We start from the raw sequence: 25,178 nt of genomic DNA on the forward strand, positions 1-25,178 counted from the left end.
AATCAAGCAAATTGTAGCTTAGATTGTTGTTCAAATGTGAAGGGTCCAGAACTATTTCTTTTGATTCGATGATTCTTCTTTTGAATTCATCCTTGCATATATATAAATTAGTAGTGCGTTCCCAGTCAACTTGATGTGGCTGTTCTTCAAGGTTAGAGTTTGCCGAGAAGAGGACATGACTGGAAAGGGCGCTCGCTTGTGTTCTACTGTAAGAGATGTCATGTCTATGTTCCTCAAGACGAAGTGAAACAGATTTATCTGTCTGGCCAAAATAAGGTCGACCACAGTCGCACAAAACTTTATAAACACCAGGAAAATGAAGTTGGTTGTGTTTTGGTTAACTCAGAAAAGAACGAAGTTTTGGCAGAGTAGTATAGTCAGTCTTTATGTTGAATTTCTTCAAAATCTTAGCTAGTTTTGGGGTAAGAGAGCTGATAAATAGTAACTGTATATGAGTGATAGGGTTGGAATCATCTTCTTGTCGAGGATGTTGGCGTGGTCTCAAACGTTTAGTGATGTTACAAGACGAATATCCATTATTTAAGAAGGTGTTTTTCAGGAAGTTAAGCTCTGTTTGAAGGTCTTCTTCTGTGGAAGTGAGACATCTTGCTCGATGGGCAAGGGTGGAGATGATGCCCAGTTTCTGAGGTGGGAAATGATGAGAAGAACCATGTAAATATCTATCAGTGTGGGTGGTTTTTCGAAAAATTGAAAATTTAAGACAGTCAGGAAATCTGTTGATCTTTAGATGCAAGAAGGGGAGAATGCTGTTAATCTCTAGTTCTGAGATTATCTCTAGTTAAGTCTAGTTAATCTCTAGCTCTAGCACACGGTCCCCTATTCAAATATGAATTTAATGTTCTGATGTTGGTTATTTAAATGGTTTAGAAAGTTTTGCAGTTCCTCTAAACTATGTCCCCAGATAAGGAAGACGTCATCAATGTAGCGTAACCACAGTTTAGGTTTCAAAGTAGCTGAGGAAATAGCTTTCTCTTCAAAATCTTCTAGAAATTTTCGACCACAGTCGCACAAAAACTTTATAAACACCAGGAAAATGCAGTTGGTTATGTTTTGGTTTTGGTTGACTGTGGGTGGTTTTCCGAAAAATTGAAAATTTTTCAAACAACCACCCACACTGATAGATATTTACATGGTTCTTCTCATTGCTTCCCACCTCAGAAACTGGGCATCATCTCCACCCTCGCCCATCGAGCAAGATGTCTCACTTCCACAGAAGAAGACCTTCAAACAGAGCTTAACTTCCTGAAAAACACCTTCTTAAATAATGGATATTCGTCTCGTAACATCACTAAACGTTTGAGACCATGCCAACATCCTCGACAAGAAGATGATTCCAACCCTATCACTCATATACACTTACCATTTATCAGCTCTCTTACCCCAAAACTAGCTAACATTTTGAAGAAATTCAACATAAAGACCGACTATACTACTCTGCCAAAACTTCGTTCTTTTCTGAGTCGACCAAAACCAAAACATAACCAACTGCATTTTCCTGGTGTTTATAAAGTTTTGTGCGACTGTGGTCGATCTTATTTTGGCCAGACAGATAAATCTGTTTCACTTGGTCTTGAGGAACATAGAAATTGACATCTCTTACAGTAGAACACAAGCGAGCACCCTTTCCAGTCATGTCCTCTTCTTGGCAAACTCTAACCTTGAAGAACAGCCACATCAAGTTGACTGGGAACGCACTACTAATTTATATATATGCAAGGATGAATTCAAAAGAAGAATCATCGAATCAAAAGAAATGGTTCTGGACCCTTCGCATTTGAACAACAATCTAAGCTACAATTTGCCTGATTCCCATAGCGCAGTAATCCAGTACTGGCGCTCTAAAATTAGCTGTCGCACACATTCAACTCATGCCAACGGTAGCACGCAGTCACATATTCAAATATGACTGTTACTATTCTGCTTTTTATTAAGCTGGAAAGTCCATGTTTTTTACCTTGTTATTTTTATATCTTATGTTTTTTATTTCTCACCTGAAGAAGTCGGAGCACCGATGAAACTAGTCGTGATGTATTAAAGGTTTGTGTTATACTTTCTCGGGTTCTAGTCAGTTAAATTTATTTTTATAAAATATATATATATATATATATATATATATAAATAGATAAGCTGAAATTTGAAACATTTTTATGTCATGATTTTTGTCTCTTCATTGTTTTGAGCTGGGTTAAGCCATTAAGCTGATAAGCCAAAATTTGAAATGTTTCACGTCCAACAATGTGTTTGTCTTCATGAGACAACAATTTGTTGGACATTTCAAAACAATGGAGAATCAGCTTACCCAGCCCGGAACTCGGGGGATTGGGCGCCAGGGGGGGCAGAGCCCCCTAGTGTGTATATATATATATATTTATATAAGATGAGAATCAGTCTTCCAGTTCAAATTAAGCTGGTGTAAAAGGGCTTCACAACTTTCTTTGAAAAGATGTTCGTATTTAAAATTGCTTCTACGGAGAAGATAAGCCTCATTCCAAGGTTTCAAGGTTTTTGGTATTCAGTGTATTATTGATGTTTGCTGATTCTTTTTTCCATAGAAAGGCCTGTCTCTGTCTAAAATATGTTAAATTACTTGAGACAGAGTGTTCATGAAATCTGGTAAAAACCTTCTGAAGACAGAAGCAACAATTTTAAATTTTGTTTACAGTTTAATGTATTTTTCTCTCCTGGGTGCCTTTAAAGATTAGATTCATTAATTTCTCTCTCTCTCTCTCTCTCTTTCACACTCACTCTAGCAGCTCTCTCACCTCACTTTTCCTTTAAAAAACATGCACACTGTTGAAATAAGTTAACATTTCTAGGTTACCTAGTCTTTTAGTCAAAATAAGCTAGAAATCACAAATATTAGGCATTTGTGGGTAAGAAATTTTGTAGCCCCTGTAGCTGTTTTCCCAATGAGTTAAATCTAGCAAGGCTTTTTAACATGACAAAATTAAATTTAAATAAACATAGATACTGTCAAGTATTGACTGCTACTGCCCTCACCAGTTTACTTTTCTATAAGTGTAATGCAATTTTCTTCATAGTGTTCATATGTCAGATGTTACCATGGAAACTGAACAGTTAATAAGTGACATTGAAAGAATGGCAGCAAGGATGCTGCAAGATACAGATTCAACCAGGTGACACAAACTTGTAAGTTGACTGATGTATATTTTATATTGTTAGGACTTAATTAAAAAAGTGTGTGTGTTTGTGTAATAAACACTGAGTGGTAAAAATTTATTATATGTGATCAAAAAATACCTAGAATATTTTACATAGGTACCAATGACGAGCCTCCATAGCTTAGCTGGTTTAGAGCCCTTTATTGGAAATACCCGGGTTTGAATCCCATCTATGACATGAGGAGCCTTTATCAAGTGTTTCAATCAAATGGTGAGTTAGCAGTCTCATATGGAAGAGGAAATTTTTTTCTCCTGGAAATTCAGGTTTCTTTTATCCCTCAAAACAAGCCAACTGACCTATGAACACACATCTACAGACATAAGACACTCCCAAAATAAGGATTAACCAGCCTACTTGTCAGAGTTTGGTTTTGAATGCCTGTACAGTAAAATGTCAGTCTATGCATGAGTGTAAATCAGAATCAGGACAGTAAAAGAAATAGTAGGATAGTTCATGTCACTCCCACTAACAAAAGGTATAAACTGTGGTGCATTAGTATCATGGATGAGCTATCCAAAAACCTGTCCCAGACCAAAATAAAACTTTTTCAAGCCATTTGAAGTCTCCATTGAGCAAGATGGTGTGAAAATCGTCTACCACCAGTAGTTCACAAAATATCCACAGTGTGATTCAACATAGCCTGTTGGTTAAAGAGAAGATAAGCTGTCTACTTAGCCAAGCAGTCCAACAGATGTGGAAAATTGTTGCAGCACACTCCATAAATAAGGCAAGTATAAAGGAAAGAGGGCCAAGAATAGTGTTCATTGATTTAATTACATGTTAGAACTCAAGTGACTGTTTCAGAAATGAACAACAGATGTTCTTTGACCAGTGAAAAGCATATCATGAAAAGCACGTTCTCTTTGATACAGTTCTAAAACAAAATGAACCACATTTTTCATAATGTATGTAATGAGAAAGATGGTGAACAAAGAAGTTCTACAGCACTCTGGTTTGAAAATAATTCAGTGAGGTGCTTCATAATGGGGTACAAGATTAAGGTTTATAACTGTGATCCAGAAACAAAGATTTATTGTCGCACTGAAAAACATTACACTCATGAAGGCGAAAAAAAAAAGTTATTTGCTTTTGGCATCACTTTCTCATGACAACAAATGCCATTATTATTATTATTATTATTATTCCGGGCAACTCCAAGGAGTCTACAGACTCATCAAAGGAGGCCCTAACATCATGTCAAGAACAACTATTCGACATTCACACAGTATCTATCATACCTCGCCTTGAATTCATTCACGGTCATAGCACTCACAACAGACTCTGGCAGCTTATTCCACTCATTCACCACTCTCCAAGTAAAAAACCTAGCTCTAACATCCCTGCTAACCACATTCTTGCCCAGCTTCCGTGTATGGCCCCTAGTCCTCCCACCAATAGTCCTATTCTCAAAAATATCTTCTCGATTAATCTTATAGAAACCCTTCAATAATTTGAATGTCTCAATCATATCACCCCATTTCTGCCTATCGACCAATTTTTGCAACCCACAAATCTTCAATCTGTTCTCACAAGGTTCATTCCACAGACCTGCTATCATCTTGGTCACTCATCTCTGGATCCTCTCCACCTCCTCCCCATCAAGAAGAAACCTTGGCACCCATATCTGGGCACAGTAGTCTAGATGGGGTCTTATCAAGGCTCGATACAGAGGAATGTTTTATATATTATTATGTTTATATAATTATGTTAATATAACTGTGATCCAGAAACAAAGATTCATTATCTCATTGCAAAACATTGCACTCATCAAGGCTGAAAAAAAAAAAAATAAATAAATAAATAAATAGAAAAGAAGGCTGAATGGCAAAGAAATGGAGCTAGCTGAGGAATTAGATAAGTACCAGATCGACATAATAGGGATGACTGAAACAAAAAAGACCAAAACTGGTGAGATCTTTCTGAGCAATAAATACAAAATGTTATATTCAGGCAATGAAAATAAAGGAAAAAGAAGGAGTAGCCATAGTATTCAACACAAAATACGAGGCTAATCTTCTTGAATGGCAGTCAGTCTCAAGTAGAGTAATGTGGGCAAATATGAAAATGGGGAACTGGACAATGAGACTTATTTGTGCATATGGTCCCACAGAAGGTTTTACTAAGGTAGACGTGGAGGAATTTTTTGAGGCTTTAGAAAAAGCAACTGACACAATGAAAAAGGAAAAGTTGGTCCTTCTTGGGGATCTAAATAGCAGAGTAGGAAATGATTGTGAGACATACAAAAATATTTTGGGAAAATTTGGAGAAAAGAGCAAAGCTAATAATAATGGCAAATATCTGTTGGATTTCTGCTCAGTACATGGACTGGTTATTACTAACACCATGTTCCAACATAAAAATGTGCACAAATTCACATGGAGAGAAGAGGCTAGGAATAAGAAAAGTCTCATTGACTATATTATTGTTGATAGTGATGTTTTCTGCCTGGTGCAGGATACCAGAGTGTACAGAGGATTTAAAATTGGAAGTGATCACTATTTAGTCTTGAGCAGGATAAAATTGAATTTCATATTGAAAAGAATAACACGTAAGAAAGTTTTAAAGCGAATAAAAGTTGAGCAGCTCCCAGATGTGAACTGTAGACTAAAATACACAAAGATTATTGAAAAAAAAATGAAAGAGTTTGAGAACAGGAATCAAACCTTGGAGATTCAGTTGCAAACTCTGATGAAAACATTGATTGATTCTGCCAGAGAAGCATGTGGTGAGGTTGTCTGTAAGGATAAAAAAAATCAGAACTCCCTGGTGAGCACAGGAAGTTAAAGAGGCAGTGAAGGAAAAGAAGAAAGCATATCAAAAGTTCCTGTCAAATAAGTCAGCTTGTGCTCTTAGAGAATATAGAGACAAATGCAAGAATGCTAAACACTGTGTAAAACTAGCTAAACAAAAGTCATGGCAGGACTTTGGCAAGAATATAGAAAATAAATATCAAGAAGGTGGCAAAATATTCTGGAGGTTGTTGAAGAAACTTAAGAATGGAGGAAAGAGTGCTGTAAAAGGAATTAGAGATGATAAAGGTGACATGAAAACGGGAGAAAAAGATATCCTTGAAGTATGGAGTAATTACTTTGAAAAACTGCTAAATGAAACAAGCAGTGATGACAGCACAGTGGTAAAAAACACTGACCATGCATGCAGTCAGGAATACATATCCATACTTGAAGTAGAAAAAGCCATCAAAGGCTTGAAATGTGGAAAGGCAGCAGGAGTAGATGATATTCGACCAGAAATGCTGAAGTATGGTGGTATAAAAGTCTTACAGTGGCTGCACTGCATAGTTCAGAAAGCCTGGACAGAGGGACGAATTCCCGATGATTGGAGTAGAGCTCTCAATAGTACCCATATATAAAAAGGGAAATAAAACTGCATGAGAGAATTACAGAAGTATTTCCCTACTGAGTGTTCCTGGCAAGATCTATGCAAGTATACTTGAGAAACGGTTGAGAAGAATTGCAGAAGAAAAGCTTGGTGAAGAACAAGCTGGATTCAGGCCAAATAGAGGCTCTCAGGTTCAGATCTTCACTTTACAACAAATAGTCGAGAAAGCATGGGAATATACAAAGATCTGTATTTAAGTTTTGTCGATTCGGAAAAGGCATATGACAAGGTGCCAAGACAGAAGCTATTCGATACGCTGCAGTTATATGGTGTCAATGGGGCATTATATCGAGCTTTACTTAGTCTTTATTTGAGTTGTAAGTCAGCAGTTAGAATTGAAGGAAGTACAGGAAGATGGTTTAATGTTAAATCTGGTGTGAGACAAGGATGTATATTATCCCCTCTGTTATTCATTATCTATATGGATCACATTATGAAGGAAAGTCGTATTAAACATGATATCAAAATTGGAGATGTTAATGTCAGCTCTTTGCTTTATGCGGATGATGTTATACTTCTAAATAAATCTGCTACAAGTATGCAAGATTCTCTGACTAAATTGAATAGCTGTTGTAATAGATATGGTATGAAGGTCAGCAATAAAAAGACAAAGACAATGAAAATAGGCAGAATCATTGAAAATGTCAACTGTGTTGCGAATGGAGAACCTGTGGAACAAGTAAAACATTTCAGCTATTTAGGCACGATTTTTAGTGAAGATGGTAAATTAAATATAGAAATAGACAACAGAATCAGCAAAGCTGGTATGGTGGGAAGTCAATTGAATAAATTCATATAGAATAAGAGAGAAATTAGTCGGAACACTAAATTAGCTGTATACAAGCCAGTGTTGAAACCAGTTTTAACTTATGGATCTGAGAGCTGGGTCAGAAGTAAAACATTTGACCAAAAACTAGAGACCGCAGATATGAGAATCCTGAGAAATTTAGAGGCGTGAACACATGGCATCAATGGCAATATCATATTAAAAACGAGGATATTAGTAAAGAACTTGACATTGTCAGCATCCAGGAATGTGTTAGCAGAGCTAATTTCAGGTGGTATGGTCACTTAAACAGAATGAGCGAGGAAAGATTAGCAAAACAAGTGTTCTCTGCCAGGTTGGCAGCAAAATGACCCAGAGGAAGACCAAGATATAGGTGGACTGATACAGTACAAAGTTCTTTAGACGATAGAAATATAAGATCTGATAATGTTGGAGTCTTGACAAGTAACAGACTGATTTGGAGGAAAATTGTAGATAGGAAATTAATAATGATGTAATTTTTTTCATGTAGTACTATCATATCCTTTACACCTCTTGAGGGTACATGGCAGGAATTTGATGATGATAAATAGATTTGCTATTTGTATCACTTTCTCGTGATAACAAATGCCATTATAGTTAATTTACTTACTTAAACAGACCACCAAAAAACCCCATAGCATCAGTGCTATAGCAGGCTATCTACTATAATAACTGTTTCTTTGATCCCTATGACTTCAAGTTGTCACTCAAGTCTTACAGAACATTTTCGAGAAGATGGTTATCAGAATGGGGGAGGGGGAGAAAAAGGCAATAGATGTGACATTTAAACACTGTAACCGGCCTTGACTTTTAGTTACACGGTTGTGAAGTGTCCATTGAAGTCAGTATAACCTTTGGGTATTATAGAAATAATATGGATATGAAGCATGTATTTTATTCTTGTGGTCATTTGGGTGGTTATTAGAATTTTGCATTACAGTAAACTTTTGTAACATCATTTCTGCACTCTTGTAATAATCAACGCAACATTCTCATCAACTGAAGGAGTTGAAGAATATCTCATAAAAAACACTTGGGAAATAGAGCAGAGCAAAGAAATCCTAGCAACAGTGCATATCCAAAGAGATTTTGAAAGGGTGAAGTAGTAATTGGTATCAGTATTAAGCAATTAGTTTAAAAATAAATAAATATATATATATGAAGTGTGACAATTTAATTCCCAGAACCGCCGCATAGTGTCGCCTGTGTGGTGATTTGGTTGGAGTCGCATGATTAATCGTGCTTGTACATCTTTTAACTAATGTGTGCATAAACTTCAAGCCGATAAAGCCATTTGGTAGTTGGTTATTGCAAAAATGATAAAGATCTGCATGTAAACATTGGCATAAAAACGTGCGATTGAAATTTGAAGCAGCACGTGTTAACATCAAATTTTGTGTGAAAATCAGCAAAACTGCTACTGAAACCTTGGAGCTGTTGAAAGTTGCATATAGTGTGGATGCTCTGAAAAAGTCAAGTGTTCTTTGAGTGGCATAAGAGATTCAAAGGTGGGCAAGATGTGAATGAAGATCCCAGAAGTGGGCAACTAAAAACAAAAATGATGGGTGCAAATGTGAACAGAGTGTGAGATTTGATACGGTCTGACAGACAATTAAGTGTGTGATTAATGACTGATGAATTGCAAATGAATCGAGAAACAGTTAGGGTAATTTTAACTGAAGAATTGGGTATGCAAAAGATTTCTGCAAAATTTGTGCTTCAGATCTTAACAGAAGCAGTGGCGAATTCAAGTTGTGACTGATCTTTCTGCAAATAAGCACCTTTCTGAGAGTAATTACAGGTGATGAAACCTGGTGCTTCCAGTATGATCCTGAAACAAAACACCAGAGCATGCAGTGGAAAACCCAGAGTTCGTCACATCCGAAAAAAGCACACATCACGTTCCAAGTTCATGACCATGCTGCCGTGTTCCTTTGATCACAAGGGGATAGTCCACTATGAATTCATTGAACAAGGACAAAACAATCAACCAACAATGCTATTTAGGTGTGCTGAAAAGATGACTAAATTCTGTTCGGAGAAAAAGACCTGAATTTTGGCTTGACATGTGGATCATCCATCACAACAATTCACCAAGCCATAGTGAACTCATTGTTAGAGAGTTTCTGGCCAAAAAATCGATTACCAAATTAGGTCATCCTCCTTATTCACACGACTTAGCTCCCTGTGATTTCTGGCTTTTTCCAAAATTAAAGACTGCTAAAAGGATGAAGATTTTCTGACATCACTGATATCTAGCATTATGTGATAAAGGAACTCAAGAGTATTCCAGAAAAAGAGTTCCAGGCCTGGCTCCAAAAACTGGGAACACGTCTAAACCATTGTATAAATGCATGAGGGTACTACGTCGAAGGCAACAGTAGCCGCTAATGTATAGTTCCAAACAGTTTTTTTACAGGTTCATTCAGATAATTAAATTGTCACACTTCGTATGTACACATACACACACACTGTGTATTTCTTTATCATACCTTGTGTTGTGCTAAGCAGATAGCTCTGTAGTAGAAAAAAAAATTTTTTTTCATTATTTAAATTCAAAGCAAGTAAACAGTGTTTACCTTTAAAACTACTTTCAATTCCCTAAATAACTTAGGGAATTGAAACAACGTAGATCCGAATATAAATTAAATAATACTTTAATAGATATTTCCGATATTTCGGCAATGTCTCATTGCCATTTTCTAAAGGAACTTACAAAAGGCAGGAGCACAACAGGCTCTAACAATATAGTAACTGGAAATGAAGATATCTTTCTCCTAGAAGTCCTGATGGTGCCCTCTGGCGGGCTAAGTAGGCATTCTTGGCCGTTGGGCTGAAGGTCTGCTGATGTATGCCTCCCAAATTTGGGGCAGTCGCATACAACCAAATTTGTTGAGGTTTTAAACCTCAACCTCAAACCAAATTTGTTGAGGTTTTAAACCTCAACAAATTTGGTTGTATGCGACTGCCCCAAATTTGGGAGGCATACATCAGCAGACCTTCAGCCCAACGGCCAAGAATGCCTACTTAGCCCGCCAGAGGGCACCATCAGGACTTCTAGGAGAAAGATAGCTTCATATCTTCATTTCCAGTTACTATATTGTTAGAGCCTGTTGTGCTCCTGCCTTTTGTAAGTTCCTTTAGAAAATGGCAATGAGACATTGCCGAAATATCGGAAATATCTATTAAAGTATTATTTAATTTATATTCGGATCTACGTTGTTTCAATTCCCTAAGTTATTTAGAAATGCATAACCAACGTATAAGCCTATCTACGAGAAAAGTTCTGAAAAGTGAGTGATTGATAGTATTTGGCAAATTGTCTTATTTCAATTAAAGGTTTCACTGATCTGGCAGCACTGTTTTACTCAATGAGTACCTAGTAATGCTAGCTTAGCATTAATTTTTGTGTATATTTATTTTGACATTGTCAGTTTACAGGCTGAAGTTAACTCTGTGAGAATGGCCAGTCCTCAGCAGAATGCCAGCAGCATCTAACAGTTGAACCCCTTCCAACTACTAACTGCTCAGACTTGCTTAACTTTTTGCATGAGCCATTAGTAGCAGAGGCTCTACCAATCAACCAACCTTTGCTGGCATATTTATTTTATCAATTAAAATAAAGTATCAAGTTCACATCTTATATATCCCAAAGAACATTAACATGGATATTTATAATTTTTTGTTTATTTATTTAATATTACTTCCATACATGAGAAATTGCAGAACATACAGGGTTATTCAGAAGTCCATAAAACATTTTATGCAACAGATGGTGGTGAGTTTTACACTGAAAGAACAACAAGCTCTCCAAGTTTGTTTGAGGAAACCACCTGCATATAGTTGTTTCTCACTGAATAAGGGTGAGAAACCATTATGTATGTTGGAATATGCAAGAACCACGTCTGCTGTGACAGTGCAGCAATGATTTCGAGCAGAATTCCAAAAAGAACCACCTGTGTACAATAGTATCAAGAAGTGGTATGAGAAATTCTGGGATGAAGGCTGCCTGTTTTCACCAGTCCTCGGTTGGGATGCCCAGGGCCAAATGAAGAAACTGTGGATTGTGTTAGAGATGCCTATGTGTGCATCCCACACAAGTCCACTACATGCAAGTTTTGGAGTTGGTGCCTTGCAACCAACAGTATGGCAAATTCTCCAGAAGAGACTGAAGGTTAAATCCTTCAAGCTTCAGCTGCATCATGCTCTCAGCATTAATGACAAAGAAGTGTGTCTTAATTTATGCAGTGACTTACAGGAAAAGTTTGAAGTTGATGGTTTCACGAAGTCGTTCATCTTTAGCAACGAAGCAACTTTTCATGTGTGTGTGGGAAGGTGAATCAACACAATGTGCAAATCTTGGGGAACAGAAAATCCCAACACAGTCATTGAGCATGTGTGAGACTTGCCAAAGGTGAATGTCTTTTGCACAGTTTCAAAGGTGAAGGTGTACGGACCATTTTTTTTCACAGAGCCCACTATCACAGGAATGATGCATGGACATGTTGGAGAATTAGCTGATGCTACAGCTTAATGAAGACAGTGATGATTCCATCTATCAACATGACAACTGTCTGCCTCATTACCTCAACGAAGACTTGCCACAACATTGAATAGGACATGCAAGTCAATGTAATGATTAATCTCATGGAACTTTGCAAGCGTATCACCACAGCTGTGACACTGATCGATCGTTCCATGCTCACACAAATGTGGGACAAAATGGATTATTGGCTTGATGTTTGCCACATCAGCAAAGGTGGGCATATTGAGCATTTATGAGGTATGTAAAAAAAAATTGGACAGTTTACCTTTATTTCATTCAATGTAATAAAATATAGCATTAGTGGTGAATGTTTAAAATGTTTCACAGACTTCTGAATACCCCTGTATAACAGATTAATGTCCTTTATGAAGAGCTGGAGATTGTAGTATTTGGAGAAAGGCTTTTCCAGAGAACAGAAGTAGATTAAGATAACTAACAGGTTTGGTGGATTAGCAGTTGAACTATAAATGGATCCTGGGAAGCTGTTATTAATGTTATTATGAACATTTAACGAAAATAGTGGTGGTTGGGGGAATGGATGCCATTTCTGATGAACAGCATCCATAGTAGTATTTATAGAAAAGGCATAATGCACAAATTGACCAGCTATGAGACAATGGCAATAAAATCTTTAGGAGAGGAGTTGTCACTTAGCTGAATTATTGTATTTCAGACAGTATCAAGGATTTTTAAAGAAGTATTTGGTGCATCATCCCAAATGTGAGAGTAGTATTCTAGGATTGAGTAGGTTTGTATTCAAATTAGCAGTTGATTAGGTGAAAAGTAATTTCTTGAGCAAAAAATGATGCCAAGTTTTTAGAGCTGAGGATACTAGAAGAGCAATGTATTCATGGCATGAAAGATTAAAGATGTGACTGTGAGTTCTAGTCTTGACTGTTGTTGATATGAGTGTCAGAGAAGTAGTAATTACCATTTATCCAACCTTCAAAGCAACAACCCTTCAATTAACCAGTCCTTGCATGTCAGCCAACTTCTGGTAGAGCAGAACATAATTGTACTTGAATTATCTGATCCTTCAGTTATTAGAACGGTGAGATCTGATAAGTGAAAGGTCAGATAAACTGTGACAAAATCGTGTTTTGGAAGCATTCAAGGTGACTAGATTGCCATCAGTCCATAGAAGGATGGTATGGAGATCAGTGTTTGTAGACCATCCTTCTACAGACTAATGACAATCTAGTCACTCTGAATGCTTCCAAAACATGATTTTATCACAGTTCATCCAACCCTTCACTTATCAGAACTCACCATTCTAATAACTGAAGGATCAGATAATTCAAGTACAGTTATGTTGTTTTTCGTGTATGAGTAGGAAGAATGGAGATTATTATCATTGGCAAAGCTATAAATTGGATTTGAAGTCAGTGTTTTTGATGTGTATTAGAAAGAGGGTGAATGAAACAGAGTCCTAAGGAACACATTTCTCTACAAGTAGTAGAGAAATCCGAAGAGAGAAAACCACACACACAATGCACAATGAGAAAAAAAGCTGACTACCCAATTACAAAAGGTGAAAGCAGACCATAAGATGTCAATTTGCAGAACTTTTATGCCAGCCCCTGTCAGGTGCAGCAGTACAGATTTCTTCAAACCTTTCCACAACACATTCAGAGGAGGGTGATGTAGAGAAAAATAACCACTGTGGAATCCATGCGTTGTCAATGATTAGCTTGCAGTCGACTGCTGATGAAGTTCTCCATTACTGCATCTTACATAATTAAAGTACAAACATACACATAATTAAAGTACAAATATACACAGTGGGGTGCTTAAGGGTCAAAGCTGTATAACTGAGAGGAGACCTCCACATAGCCTTTAAAGGAATGCGGAAAACCGACCAGGGCTTCTGACCTAATGTCCAATCCTCACCTTCTCGTGGTGCACCCTGTTGGGTATCTACTTGGATACTGAACGAACGAGGATGGGCTGGCAATTTCGGATTTAGCCGACCAAATTGTATTCTTATTGGTTAAACCAAAATAAAAAATGATGGTACAACATGACAAAATTTCATGCCGGCTGGGGTGTCGCCCAGTTAAACAAGGCCCCCGTTGTTTTCGCCAGAGAACCAGGGCAAACAGCGAAAAGTCAGCTACTGGAACAAATCTGGAAACAAACCCCAATTCAATATCACCAGAGTTAAAGATCGGTACTATCAACGTAAGAAGCCTGAATGGCAAAGAAATGGAGCTAGCTGAGGAATTAGATAAGTACAAGATCGACATAATAGGAGTGACTGAAACAAAAAAGACAAAAACTGGTGAGATCTTTCTGAGCAATAAATACAAAATGTTATATTCAGGCAATGACAATCAAGGAAAAGAAGGGGTAGCCATAGTATTCAACACAAAATACGAGGCTAATCTTCTTGAATGGCAGTCAGTCCCAAGTAGAGTAATGTGGGCAAATATGAGATTGGGGAACTGGACAATGAGACTTATTTGTGCCTATGGTCCCACAGAAGGTTCTACTAAGGTAGAAGTGGAGGAATTTTTTGATGCTTTAGAAAAAGGAAAAGTTGGTCGTGGTTGGGGATCTAAATAGCAGAGTAGGAAATGATTGTGAGACATACAAAAATATTTTGGGAAAATTTGGAGAAAAGAGCAAAGCTAATAATAATGGCAACTATCTGTTGGATTTCTGCTCAGGATATGGTCTGGTTATTACTAATACCATGTTCCAACATAAAAATGTGCACAAATTCACATGGAGAGAAGAGGCTAGGAATAAGAAAAGTCTCATTGATTATGTTATTGTTGATAGTGATGTTTTCTCCCTGGTGCAGGACACCAGAGTGTACAGAGGATCTGAAATTGGATGTGATCACTATTTAATCTTGAGCAGGATAAAATTGAATTTCATATTGAAAAGAATAACATGTTAGAAAGTTTTAAAGCGAATAAAAGTTGAGCAGCTCTCAGATGTGAACTGTAGACTAAAATACAGAAAGATTATTGAAAAAAAAAATGAAAGAGTTTGAGAACAGGAATCAAACCTTGGAGATTCAGTGGCAAACTGAAGAAAACATTCATTCTGCCAGATAGGCATGTGGTGAGGTTGTCTGCAAGGATAAAAAAAATCCAAACTCCCTGGTGGACACAGGAAGTTAAAGAGGCAGTGAAGGAAAAGAAGAAAGCATATCAAAAGTTCCTGGCAAATAAATCAGCTTTTACTCTTAGAGAATACAGAGACTAGCTAAACAAAAGTCATGGGAGGACTTTGGCAAGAATATAGAAAATAAATATCAAGAAGGTGGCAAAATATTCTGGAGGTTGTTGAAGAAGCTTAGGAATGGAGGAAAGAGTGCTGTAAAAGGAATTAGAGATGATAATGGTGAAATGAAAACAGGAGAAAAAGATATCCTTGAAGTATGGAGTAATTACTTTGAAAAAGTGCTAAATGAAGCAAGCAGTGATGACAGCACAGTGATAAAAAACACTGACCAGGCATGCAGTCAGGAATACATATCCATACTTGAAGTAGAAAAAGCCATCAAAGGCTTGAAATGTGGAAAGGCAGCAGGAGTAGATGATATTCGACCAGAAATGCTGAAGTATGGTGGTATAAAAGTCTTACAGTGGCTGCACTGCATAGTTCAGAAAGCCTGGACAGAGGGACGAATTCCCGATGATTGGAGTAGAGCTCACATAGTACACATATATAAAAAGGGAAATAAAACTGAATGTTAGAATTACAGAGTTATTTCCCTACTGAGTGTTCCTGGCAAGATCTATGCAAGTATACTTGAGAAACGGTTGAGAAGAATTGTGGAAGAAAAGCTTGGTGAAGAACAAGCTGGATTCTGGCCAAATAGAGGCTGTAAGGATCAGATCTTCACTTTGCGACAAATAGTCGAGAAAGCATGGGAATATAACAAAGATCTGTATTTAAGTTTTGTCTATTTGGAAAAGGCATATGACAAGTTGCTAAGAGAGAAGCTATTCAATACGCTGCAGTTATATGGTGTCAATGGGGCATTATATCAAGCAATACTTAGTCTTTATTTGAGTTGTAAGTCAGCAGTTAGAATTGAAGGAAGTACAGGAAGATGGTTTAATGTTAAATCTGGTGTGAGACAAGGATGTACATTATCCCCTCTGTTATTCATTATCTATATGGATCACATTATGAAGGAAAGTGGTATTAAACATGATATCAAAATTGGAGATGTTAATGTCAGCTCTTTGCTTTATGCGGATGATGTTATACTTCTAAATAAATCCGCCACAAGTCTGCAAGATTCTCTGACTAAATTGAATAGCTGTTGTAATAGATATGATATGAAGGTCAGCAATAAAAAGACAAAGACAATGAAAATAGGCAGAATCATTGAAAATGTCAACTGTGTTGTGAACGGAGAACCTGTGGAACAAGTAAAGCATTTCAGCTACTTAGGCACGATTTTTAGTGAAGATGGTAAATTAAATATAGAAATAGACAACAGAATCAGCAAAGCTGGTATGGTGGGAAGTCAATTGAATAAATTCATATGGAATAAGAGAGAAATTAGTCGGAACACTAAATTAGCTGTATACAAGACAGTGTTCAAACCAGTTTTAACTTATGGATCTGTGAGCTGGGTCAGAAGTAAAACACTTGACCAAAGACTAGAGACCGCAGATATGAGAGTCCTGAGAAAGATTAGAGGCATGAGCAGATGGCATCAATGGCAATATCATATTAAAAATGAGGATATTAGGAAAGAACTTGACATTGTCAGCATCCACGAATGCATTAGCAGAGCTAATCTCAGGTGGTATGGTCACTTAAACAGAATGGGCGAGGAAAGATTAGCAAAGCAAGTGTTCTCTGCCAGGTTGGCAACAAAACGACCCAGAGGAAGACCAAGATATAGGTGGATTGATACGGTACAAAGTGCCTTAGATGATAGAAATATAAGATCTGATAATGTTGGAGTCTTGACAGGTAACAGACTGATTTGGAGGAAAATTGTAAATAGGAAGTTAGTAATGATGTAATTTTTTCATGTAGTACTATCATATCCTGTACACCCCTTGAGGGTACATGGCAGGAATTTGATGATGATGATGACATACACAGTGCAAAATGAAGACATATTACTAAATGATAATATGTACCCGGTACGGTGCAAAAGTTGAGTATGGCATAGCCAAATTGGATTCTTAATGGTATAAGAACGTTCATCTCAGCCTCTGTAGAGTCCTTCAAAAATCTGTGATTTAAGTTTTCTTCCAGTGATGAGTTCAAAAAATTTATGTAATACTCAGAAGTTAGCAGACAATGATAATTCAGAACAAAGTGAGGTGGTCTGGTCAGTTTTGCTAAGCCCCACTTACCTGTTGTATTTGTTCCTTTCTGTTATGTCTTATTTTGCATTGTGTAATGTTTATTTGTGGATTGAGGTGAGTCTAAACTGATTGTCAGTGAAGTAATCTCACAAAAAAAATCTCAAATCTTCAGATGACATTTCAAGTACCTTAATGAACTACTCCAAGTTTATGAATCTGGCTTCTTCATGTTATGTTGAGTCTCATAATTTGAGAGATAAAGACAAAATGTAATTTGATGGAAAGATGCATTGTTTCTAAAATAGAATAAAAATATTTCCCCAAAATATTAACATATTGATATTAAAATTATTATATTAACTGTTATTTACAAATAAAAATTAATACCACATAATAAAATATAAATAACTAACAATGTGAGTAACACTGTAATGAAAGTAGTCCTTAGCTAACCTTAAAAGAAGAATTTGTGGAATTCCATTATTTGTCAGTGTAGTTGCCAGTAAATATTCTAGCATCAGATTTTCATGAATGAACTGTAGCTTGAAATACTTCCCAAAATGCTATAGGTGTATGAAAGATATTTATTAAGTTTATAGGGGAAAACTTAGCTGGGTTATAATCATTTTAAGTAAATAATTAAGGTTGGAATTAATCGTGAAGAATAATTTGATTTCAGACTTTGCACATTTGGAATATTTCACCATTATTCTGTGTTTATATAGGTTGAAGAACATGCTGCTTGGATGATTTAAAGAAGAATTTTTTAAATATTCATTTACTTAGAATTAATTCTGAAATGTATTTCAATTGTATCAACAAATGTAAATAAAACTGATACTTTGAAAGTAGTTTCCCTTTTAGTTAGTAATACACATTATTCAGCATTTTTTTTATTCAAAAAAATATCAGTAAAAATGAGATACTATGACTTCACATAGTCCTGATGACTGCTATTAATATATTTATAAACCATCGCAATCACATGCAATCATATATTAATCTTCATTCATGCAGTTCTTTGTCATTCTTGAAAAATAAAAATAATTTCATTATTAGAAAAAACTTTCATATATATATAAGTTGAAATACTGGGGAAGCCTGAAACCCCCACATCCCCCATAGACAGATAGTAGGAATGGTTCTTGGATATAAATGGTAAGAGGGAAATGAAATACCTCCTGTGATCAAAAGGAGCAACAGCATCTGCTCCACATTAGGAATATCTGAAATAACCACTAAGGTTGGTCAGATGAGTTTGCTGTGCTAAACTTGACACATAATTGAAATCTGGTGCAGTATGAGAGTACAGCATGCTAGCTCAGACTGGATAAACAAGGTTCATCTACATACCCAAAATCAGGATGTGACATAATTATTACAAACATCAATTGCCTGTACTTTATAGGCTCTTGGAAAGCAGACTTACTATGAGCAATATGAATATGACATACCCAAATAGAATTGGGTAAGCGAAAGGTGAGAAAAAAACATGAAGCAATGGTCAGATTTCTTCTCAATAAAAGAGGCAAAGAAATGTTATTGGATACAATCAGTAAATGAATTAATCATAATGGCAAGATTTGCAGCAAGATATACAAGGGTGGTCTGAAAAGTTCTCTGCCTAACAATGAATTTATAATTTCAAAATTATTTTTATTTTTCAACACAATCTCCTTTAAGACTAAATACATTTATTCCAGCACCATTATCCTGTCCCTGTAGTGATTCTCAGTATTATCATCATCATCAAATTCCTGCCATGTACCCTCAGTGGGTGTACAGGATATGATAGTACTACATGAAAAATTTACATCATTACTAACTTCCTATCTAAAATTTTCCTCCAATAAAGTCTGTTACTCGTCAAGACTCCAACATTATCAGATCTTATATTTCTTTCGTCTAAGGCACTTTGTACCATATCAATCCACCTATATCTTGGTCTTCCTCTGGGTCATTTTCCTGCCAACCTGGCAGAGAACACTTGTTTTTGCTAATCTTTCCTCGTACATTCTGTTTAAATGACCATACCACCTGAGATTAGCTCTGCTAACGCATTCCTGGATGCTGACAATGTCAAGTTCTTTCCTAATATTCTCGTCTTTAATATGATATTGCCATTGATGCCATCTGTTCACACCACTAATCTTTCTCAGGACTCTCATCTCTGCGGTCTCTAGTCTTTGGTCAAGTGTTTTACTTCTGACCCAGCTCTCAGATCCATAAGTTAAAACTGGTTTGAACACTGTCTTGTATACAGCTAATTTAGTGATCCGACTAACTTCTCTCTTATTCCATATGAATTTATTCACTTGACTTCCTACCACACCAGCTTTGTTGATTCTGTTGTCTATTTCCATATTTAATTTACCATCTTCACTAAAAATCGTGCCTAAGTAGCTGAAATGTTTTACTTGTTCCATAGGTTCTCCGTTCACAACACAGTTGACATTTTCAATGATTCTGCCTATTTTCATTGTCTTTGTCTTTTTATTGCTGACCTTCATACCATATCTATTACAACAGTTATTCAATTTAGTCAGAGAATCCTGCAGACTTGTAGCGGATTTATTTAGAAGTATAACATCATCCGCATAAAGCTGAACATTAACATCTCCAATTCTGACATCATGTTTAATACCACTTTCCTTCATAACATAATGTGATCCATATAGATAATGAATAACAGAGGGGATAATATACATCCTCATCTCACACCAGATTTAACATTAAACCACCTTCCTGTACTTCAATTCTAACTGTTGACTTACAACTCAAATAAGACTAAGTATTGCTTGATATAATGCCCCATTGACACCATATAACTGTAGCATATTGAATAGCTTCTCTCTTGGCACCTTGTCATATGCCTTTTCCAGATCGACAAAACTTAAATACAGATCTTTGTTATATTCTCATGATTTCTCCACTATTTGTTGTAAAGTGAAGATCTGATCCTGACAGCCTCTATTTGACCTGAATTCGGCTTTTTCTTCACCAAGCATTTCTTCCACAATTCTTCTCAACCGTTTCTCAAGTATACTTGCATATATCTTACCAGGAACACTCAATAGGGATATACCTCAATTCTCACATTGTTTTATTTTTCTTTTTATATATAGGTACTATGAGAGCTCTACTCCAATCATTAGGAATTCATCCCTCTGTCCAGGCATTCTGAACTATGCGGTGCAGCCACTGTAAGACTTTTATACCACCATACTTCAGCATTTCTGGTCGAATATCATCTACTCCTGCTGCCTTTCCACATTTCAAGCCTTTGGATGGCTTTTTCTACTTCAAGTATGGATATGTATTCCTGATTGCATGCCTGGTCAGTGTTTTTTACCACTGAGCTGTCATCACTGCTTGTTTCATTTAGCAAATTTTCAAAGTAATTACTCCATACTTCAAGGATATTTTTTTCTCCCGTTTTCATTTCACCTTTATCATCTCTAACTCCTTTTACAGCACTCTTTCCTCCATTCCTAAGCTTCTTCAACAACCTCCAGAATGTTTTGCCATTTTCTTGATATTTATTTTCTATGTTCTTGCCAAAGTCCTCCCATGACTTTTGTTTAGCTAGTTTTACACACTGTTTAGCTTTCTTACATTTGTCTCTGTATTCTCTAAGAGAACAAGCTGACTTATTTGCCAGGAACTTTTGATATGCTTTCTTCTTTTCCTTCACTGCCTCTTGAACTTCCTGTGTCCACCATGGAGTTCTAATTTTTCTATCCTTGCAGACAACTTCACCACATACCTCTCTAGCTGAATCAATCAGGGTTTTCTTCACGACTTGCTACTGAATCTCCAAGGTTTGGTTCCTGTTCTCAAACTCTTTCATTTTATTTTCAATAATCTTTATATATTTTAGTCTACAGTTCACATCTGAGAGCTCCTCAACTTTTATTCACTTTAAAACTTTCTTACATGTCATTCTTTTCGATATGAAATTCAATTTTATCCTGCTCAAGACTAAACAGTGATCACATCCAATTTAAAATCCGCTGTACACTCTGGTGTCCTGCAGCAGGGAGAAAACATCACTATCAACAATAACATAGTCAATGAGACTTTTCTTATTCCTTGCCTCTTCTCAAAAAAAAAAAAAATCAACTAACGACTTTTATTCCCTAATAGGGAGTAGGCGAGGCCTTTATACCCTATCTAGCTTTTGGAGACTGAGCGGGCAGTTCAATCTCCACCGACCTTGCCTCTTCTCTCCATGTGAATTTGTGCAACATTTTTATGTTGGAACATGGTGTTAGTAATAACCAGTCCATGTCCTGAGCAGAAATCCAACAGGTATTTGCCATTATTATTAGCTTTGTTTTTTTCTCCAAATTTTCCCAAAACATTTTTGTATGTCTGACAATCACTTCCTACTCTGCTATTTAGATCCCCAACAAGGACCAACTTTTCCTTTTTCATTGTGTCAGTAGCTTTCTCTAGAGGCTCAAAAAATTCCTCCACTTCTACCTTAGTAGAGCCTTCTGTGGGACCATAGGCACAAATAAGTCTCATTGTCCAGTTCCCTATTCTGATATTTGCCCAAATCACTCTACTTGACACTGCCTGCCATTCAAGAAGATGAGCCTCATATTTTGTGTTGAATACTATGGCTACTCCTTCTTTTCCTTGATTGTCATTGCCTGAATATAACATTTTGTATTTATTGCTCAGAAAGATCTCACCAGTTTTGGTCTTTTTTGTTTCAGTCATTCCTATTATGTCGATCTGGTACTTATCTAATTCCTCCGCTAGCTCCATTTCTTTGCCATTCAGGCTTCTTATGTTGATAGTACCGATCTTTAACTCTGGTGATGTTGAGTAGGGGTGTGTTTTCAGATTTGTTCCAGTAGCTGACTTTTCGCTGTTCGCCCTGGCAAAAACAATGGGGGCCTGAAATTTTGGTTTAACCAATAGGAATACAATTCGTTCAGCTAAATCCCAAATTGCCAGCCCATCTTTGTTCGTTCAGTATCCAGGTAGATACCCAACAGGGTGCACCACGAGAAGGTGAGGATCGGACATTAGGTCAGAAACCCTTTTCGGTTCTCCGCATTCCTTTAAAGGCTATGTGGAAGTATCCTCTCAGTTATACAGCTTTGTTCTCAGTAAGATCTGTAAAACATCCCTCTACAGCCGCAATCACCTCTTGATTCAAAGAAAACCGCTGACCAGCGAGGAATAGTTATAGTTTTGGGAAGAGATAGAAGTCAGAGAGAGCCAAATCTGGGGAATATGGTGGCTGTTCCAGCAATTCATAGTGCAGATCCCTAAAGTTTCCCATGGCCAAAACACCTTTGTGGGTAGGTGCATTGTCCTGATAAAAGATGATTTTTTCTTCTGCAAACCAGATCTTTTCTCACAAAGTTTTTTGTCTAATCTGGTTAAAAGATCGGAATAATATTTCCCAGTTATTGTTTTACCCTTTTAAGATAATTAATAAACAAAATGCCTTTAGCATCCCAAAACACCAATGCCATGACCTTTCCTGCTGATGGAACCGACTTTGTCTTCTTTGGTGCTGAACAACAGGCTTCTGTCCACTGTTTTGACTGCTGTTTGGATTCTGGTGTGTAATGGTGAATTCAAGTCTCGTCCATAGTAATAAATCGACACAAAAATCAGTTTTATTCTTGTTAAAATGCTCCAAGCACTGTTCAGAGATTTTCATGCAAGTGCGTTTTTGATCTGCTGTGAGCAAGTGCGGCACCCATCTTGCGCAAAGCTTTTTCATTTGCAATTCTTCATGCAAAATATATCCTACACGTTCTTTTGAAATGGGTGTAGTCTCAGCAATTTCACGGCCTTTGACTCGCTGGTTATCCAATACTGTATCGTGCACTTGATCAATGATTTGTGATGTTGTTACACTTTTTGGACATCCTTCACGTGGATTATCTTCAAGGCTGGTACAGCCATGTTTAAACTTGACAGCCCATTTCTTAATTGGCGATAACGAAAGAGAAGAGTGCCTATAAACTTTTATGAACTTTGAATGAATTTCTTTTGCCATTAAACACCTTCTTTTACAAAGAATTTTATAACCGCACAATACTCCATTTTATCCATTTCAAGGGATACAGACAACACTTTTGCTTCAGGCAGCTGTAGCAAAAGTGTAGAAAACAAACTACTTGATAGAATGACTTACAATTTCACATGGATGCTTATGACAGATGTACCAACTTAGAAAAAAAAAAATCTTGCCAATAGTTTTGCCATCTATGGTCAAGGCGCCGAGAACTTTTCAGACCACCCTCATATATAATTTCCTTATATTTCATTTATTTGCTGCATCATGCAGCATCAATGAACCTGTTCTCCAAAGATTTGAAATCTTCCTGAATTCAGAAAATCCACTAATATAGTTTTTGTGTTTGCATGTGCGTGTGTGACTCAGATAGTTTCTTTGATTGTTACAATGATTTTAAATATTTTTACCTTCAGCATTTGTTTATAATGACAAAGAAGAAATTGTTATGTTGTAAACGCAACATGTAAACGGGAGAAATTGTTATATTAATTTTCATGAAATAAGTGATTCAAGACATGCTGTAAGTGTTAGAAACTGAGAACATGTGAAAATAACTGTGATAAATAATAAATGTCCATGCATTACTGATAAAATGTATGAATTTGTGTTGGTGTGTGTTACAATTGCAGTCGATTGGTGCAATGGATACTGTTTTTTTATTAATTTTAACATAATTCATAAACCTTGTTATAGAGATCAAATAGAATTTTCCCCTCCCAGGTTTTCAATAAAGGGAGCAATGGTGTCACACCAGGCAATGAAATCATCTCCCACCTAAAAGTTAACAAATTTGTTTGACATTCCTAGTTACTGATAAAAACTGGTTACAAGTTTATAAACTGACCAAGAACAAAATGGAACATGAAATGTGATATATTAGGTGACTGTAGTACTCCATTCAGGCTGACACCGACTACTAAGTTGGCATAAAACTTTTCAAGTCCTGAACATAAAGGTGCCATTTCCTTACCAGATATATGTAGAATTTCGAGACATAGAGCACAGTTTTTAAAAACTGCTTTTAAACCTGTTCACCTCTCACTTAATTTTCTACATTCATCAAAAGAGAGAATTCCTTTTGAAAACCACTCTGAGATATACAAGATTCCACATAATTGCAACAAAGCTGACATTTGACAGACTGGAAAAAGTTGTGAAATCCATAGCCTGTGCAATGTTGATTGTAAAAGGAAAGATAAGTGGCCTCACTGCACGTGTCATCTAAGAACATCCTGAAATGGTCATCTGCCTCAATGCCTTACCTAAGGACAATCTCTTTTAAGGAATCATCTGAAGTGATATCGCACATACCTTAAACAGAGACTAAAGCTTCATATTTCATGATATTTTGGATGTCTCTTGTTACATAAATATACATCAGACCACCACCATTATGCTAATAATAATCTGAAGGCCTTGTGCAACAATAAAATGTCTGCTTGATATGCCAAATGACTCACCTATCATTATTGTTAAACATTTCAAAAACTGCTGTTCAAAATTCTGCCTCTTGTATGTGTGTTCTTCCTACTGATGAAGTTGTTAACTAATGAAAGATGAAGTATATTTTTACAACTTATCTACAAGTAAATCCTACAGATGTAATTGTTATTTTACTCAGTTCGGTTTTTCAGTAGGAATCAAAAATGATAAAGATGACATAAAGAAGTTGTCAGAAATCTTAAAATCCACCTGGAGTAGAAAATTACCAGAAATATCGAAATACCGAAGTTTTGGACATTTCTAGTTGTGGCTTAGTCAGAAGGTGAAATTCCAGATGGTTACAATCAAATTCTCATGGTATCCATCTATATATATGTTAAAAGTATTAAATGACTAAAGACCGAGATTAACATAAAAGGTTTTAATTGCAATTAGTTT

General features: G+C 36.5%; 1 protein-coding gene across 2 annotated transcripts in view; it reads left to right on the forward strand.

The window, feature by feature from the left end:
- LOC150096359 (AP-1 complex-associated regulatory protein-like) overlaps positions 1-18,099 on the forward strand; it is a 171,339-nt gene extending 153,240 nt beyond the window's left edge. For both annotated transcript variants that reach the window (XM_090409375.1, XM_090409376.1), the window contains exons 8-9: positions 3,063-3,171; positions 17,974-18,099. In XM_090409375.1, coding sequence (XP_090265501.1) covers positions 3,063-3,162 — 100 coding nt within the window. In that variant the 3' untranslated portion in view covers positions 3,163-3,171; positions 17,974-18,099. The remainder of the gene's footprint in view (positions 1-3,062; positions 3,172-17,973) is intronic.
- The last annotated feature ends 7,079 nt before the right edge of the window (positions 18,100-25,178 follow it).

Source organism: Typopeltis vanoorti, chromosome 19, assembly GCF_054136105.1.
Source record: "Typopeltis vanoorti isolate ZY-2024b chromosome 19, IOZ_Tvanoo_1.0, whole genome shotgun sequence".
NCBI classification, from domain to species: Eukaryota; Metazoa; Arthropoda; class Arachnida; order Uropygi; family Thelyphonidae; genus Typopeltis; species Typopeltis vanoorti.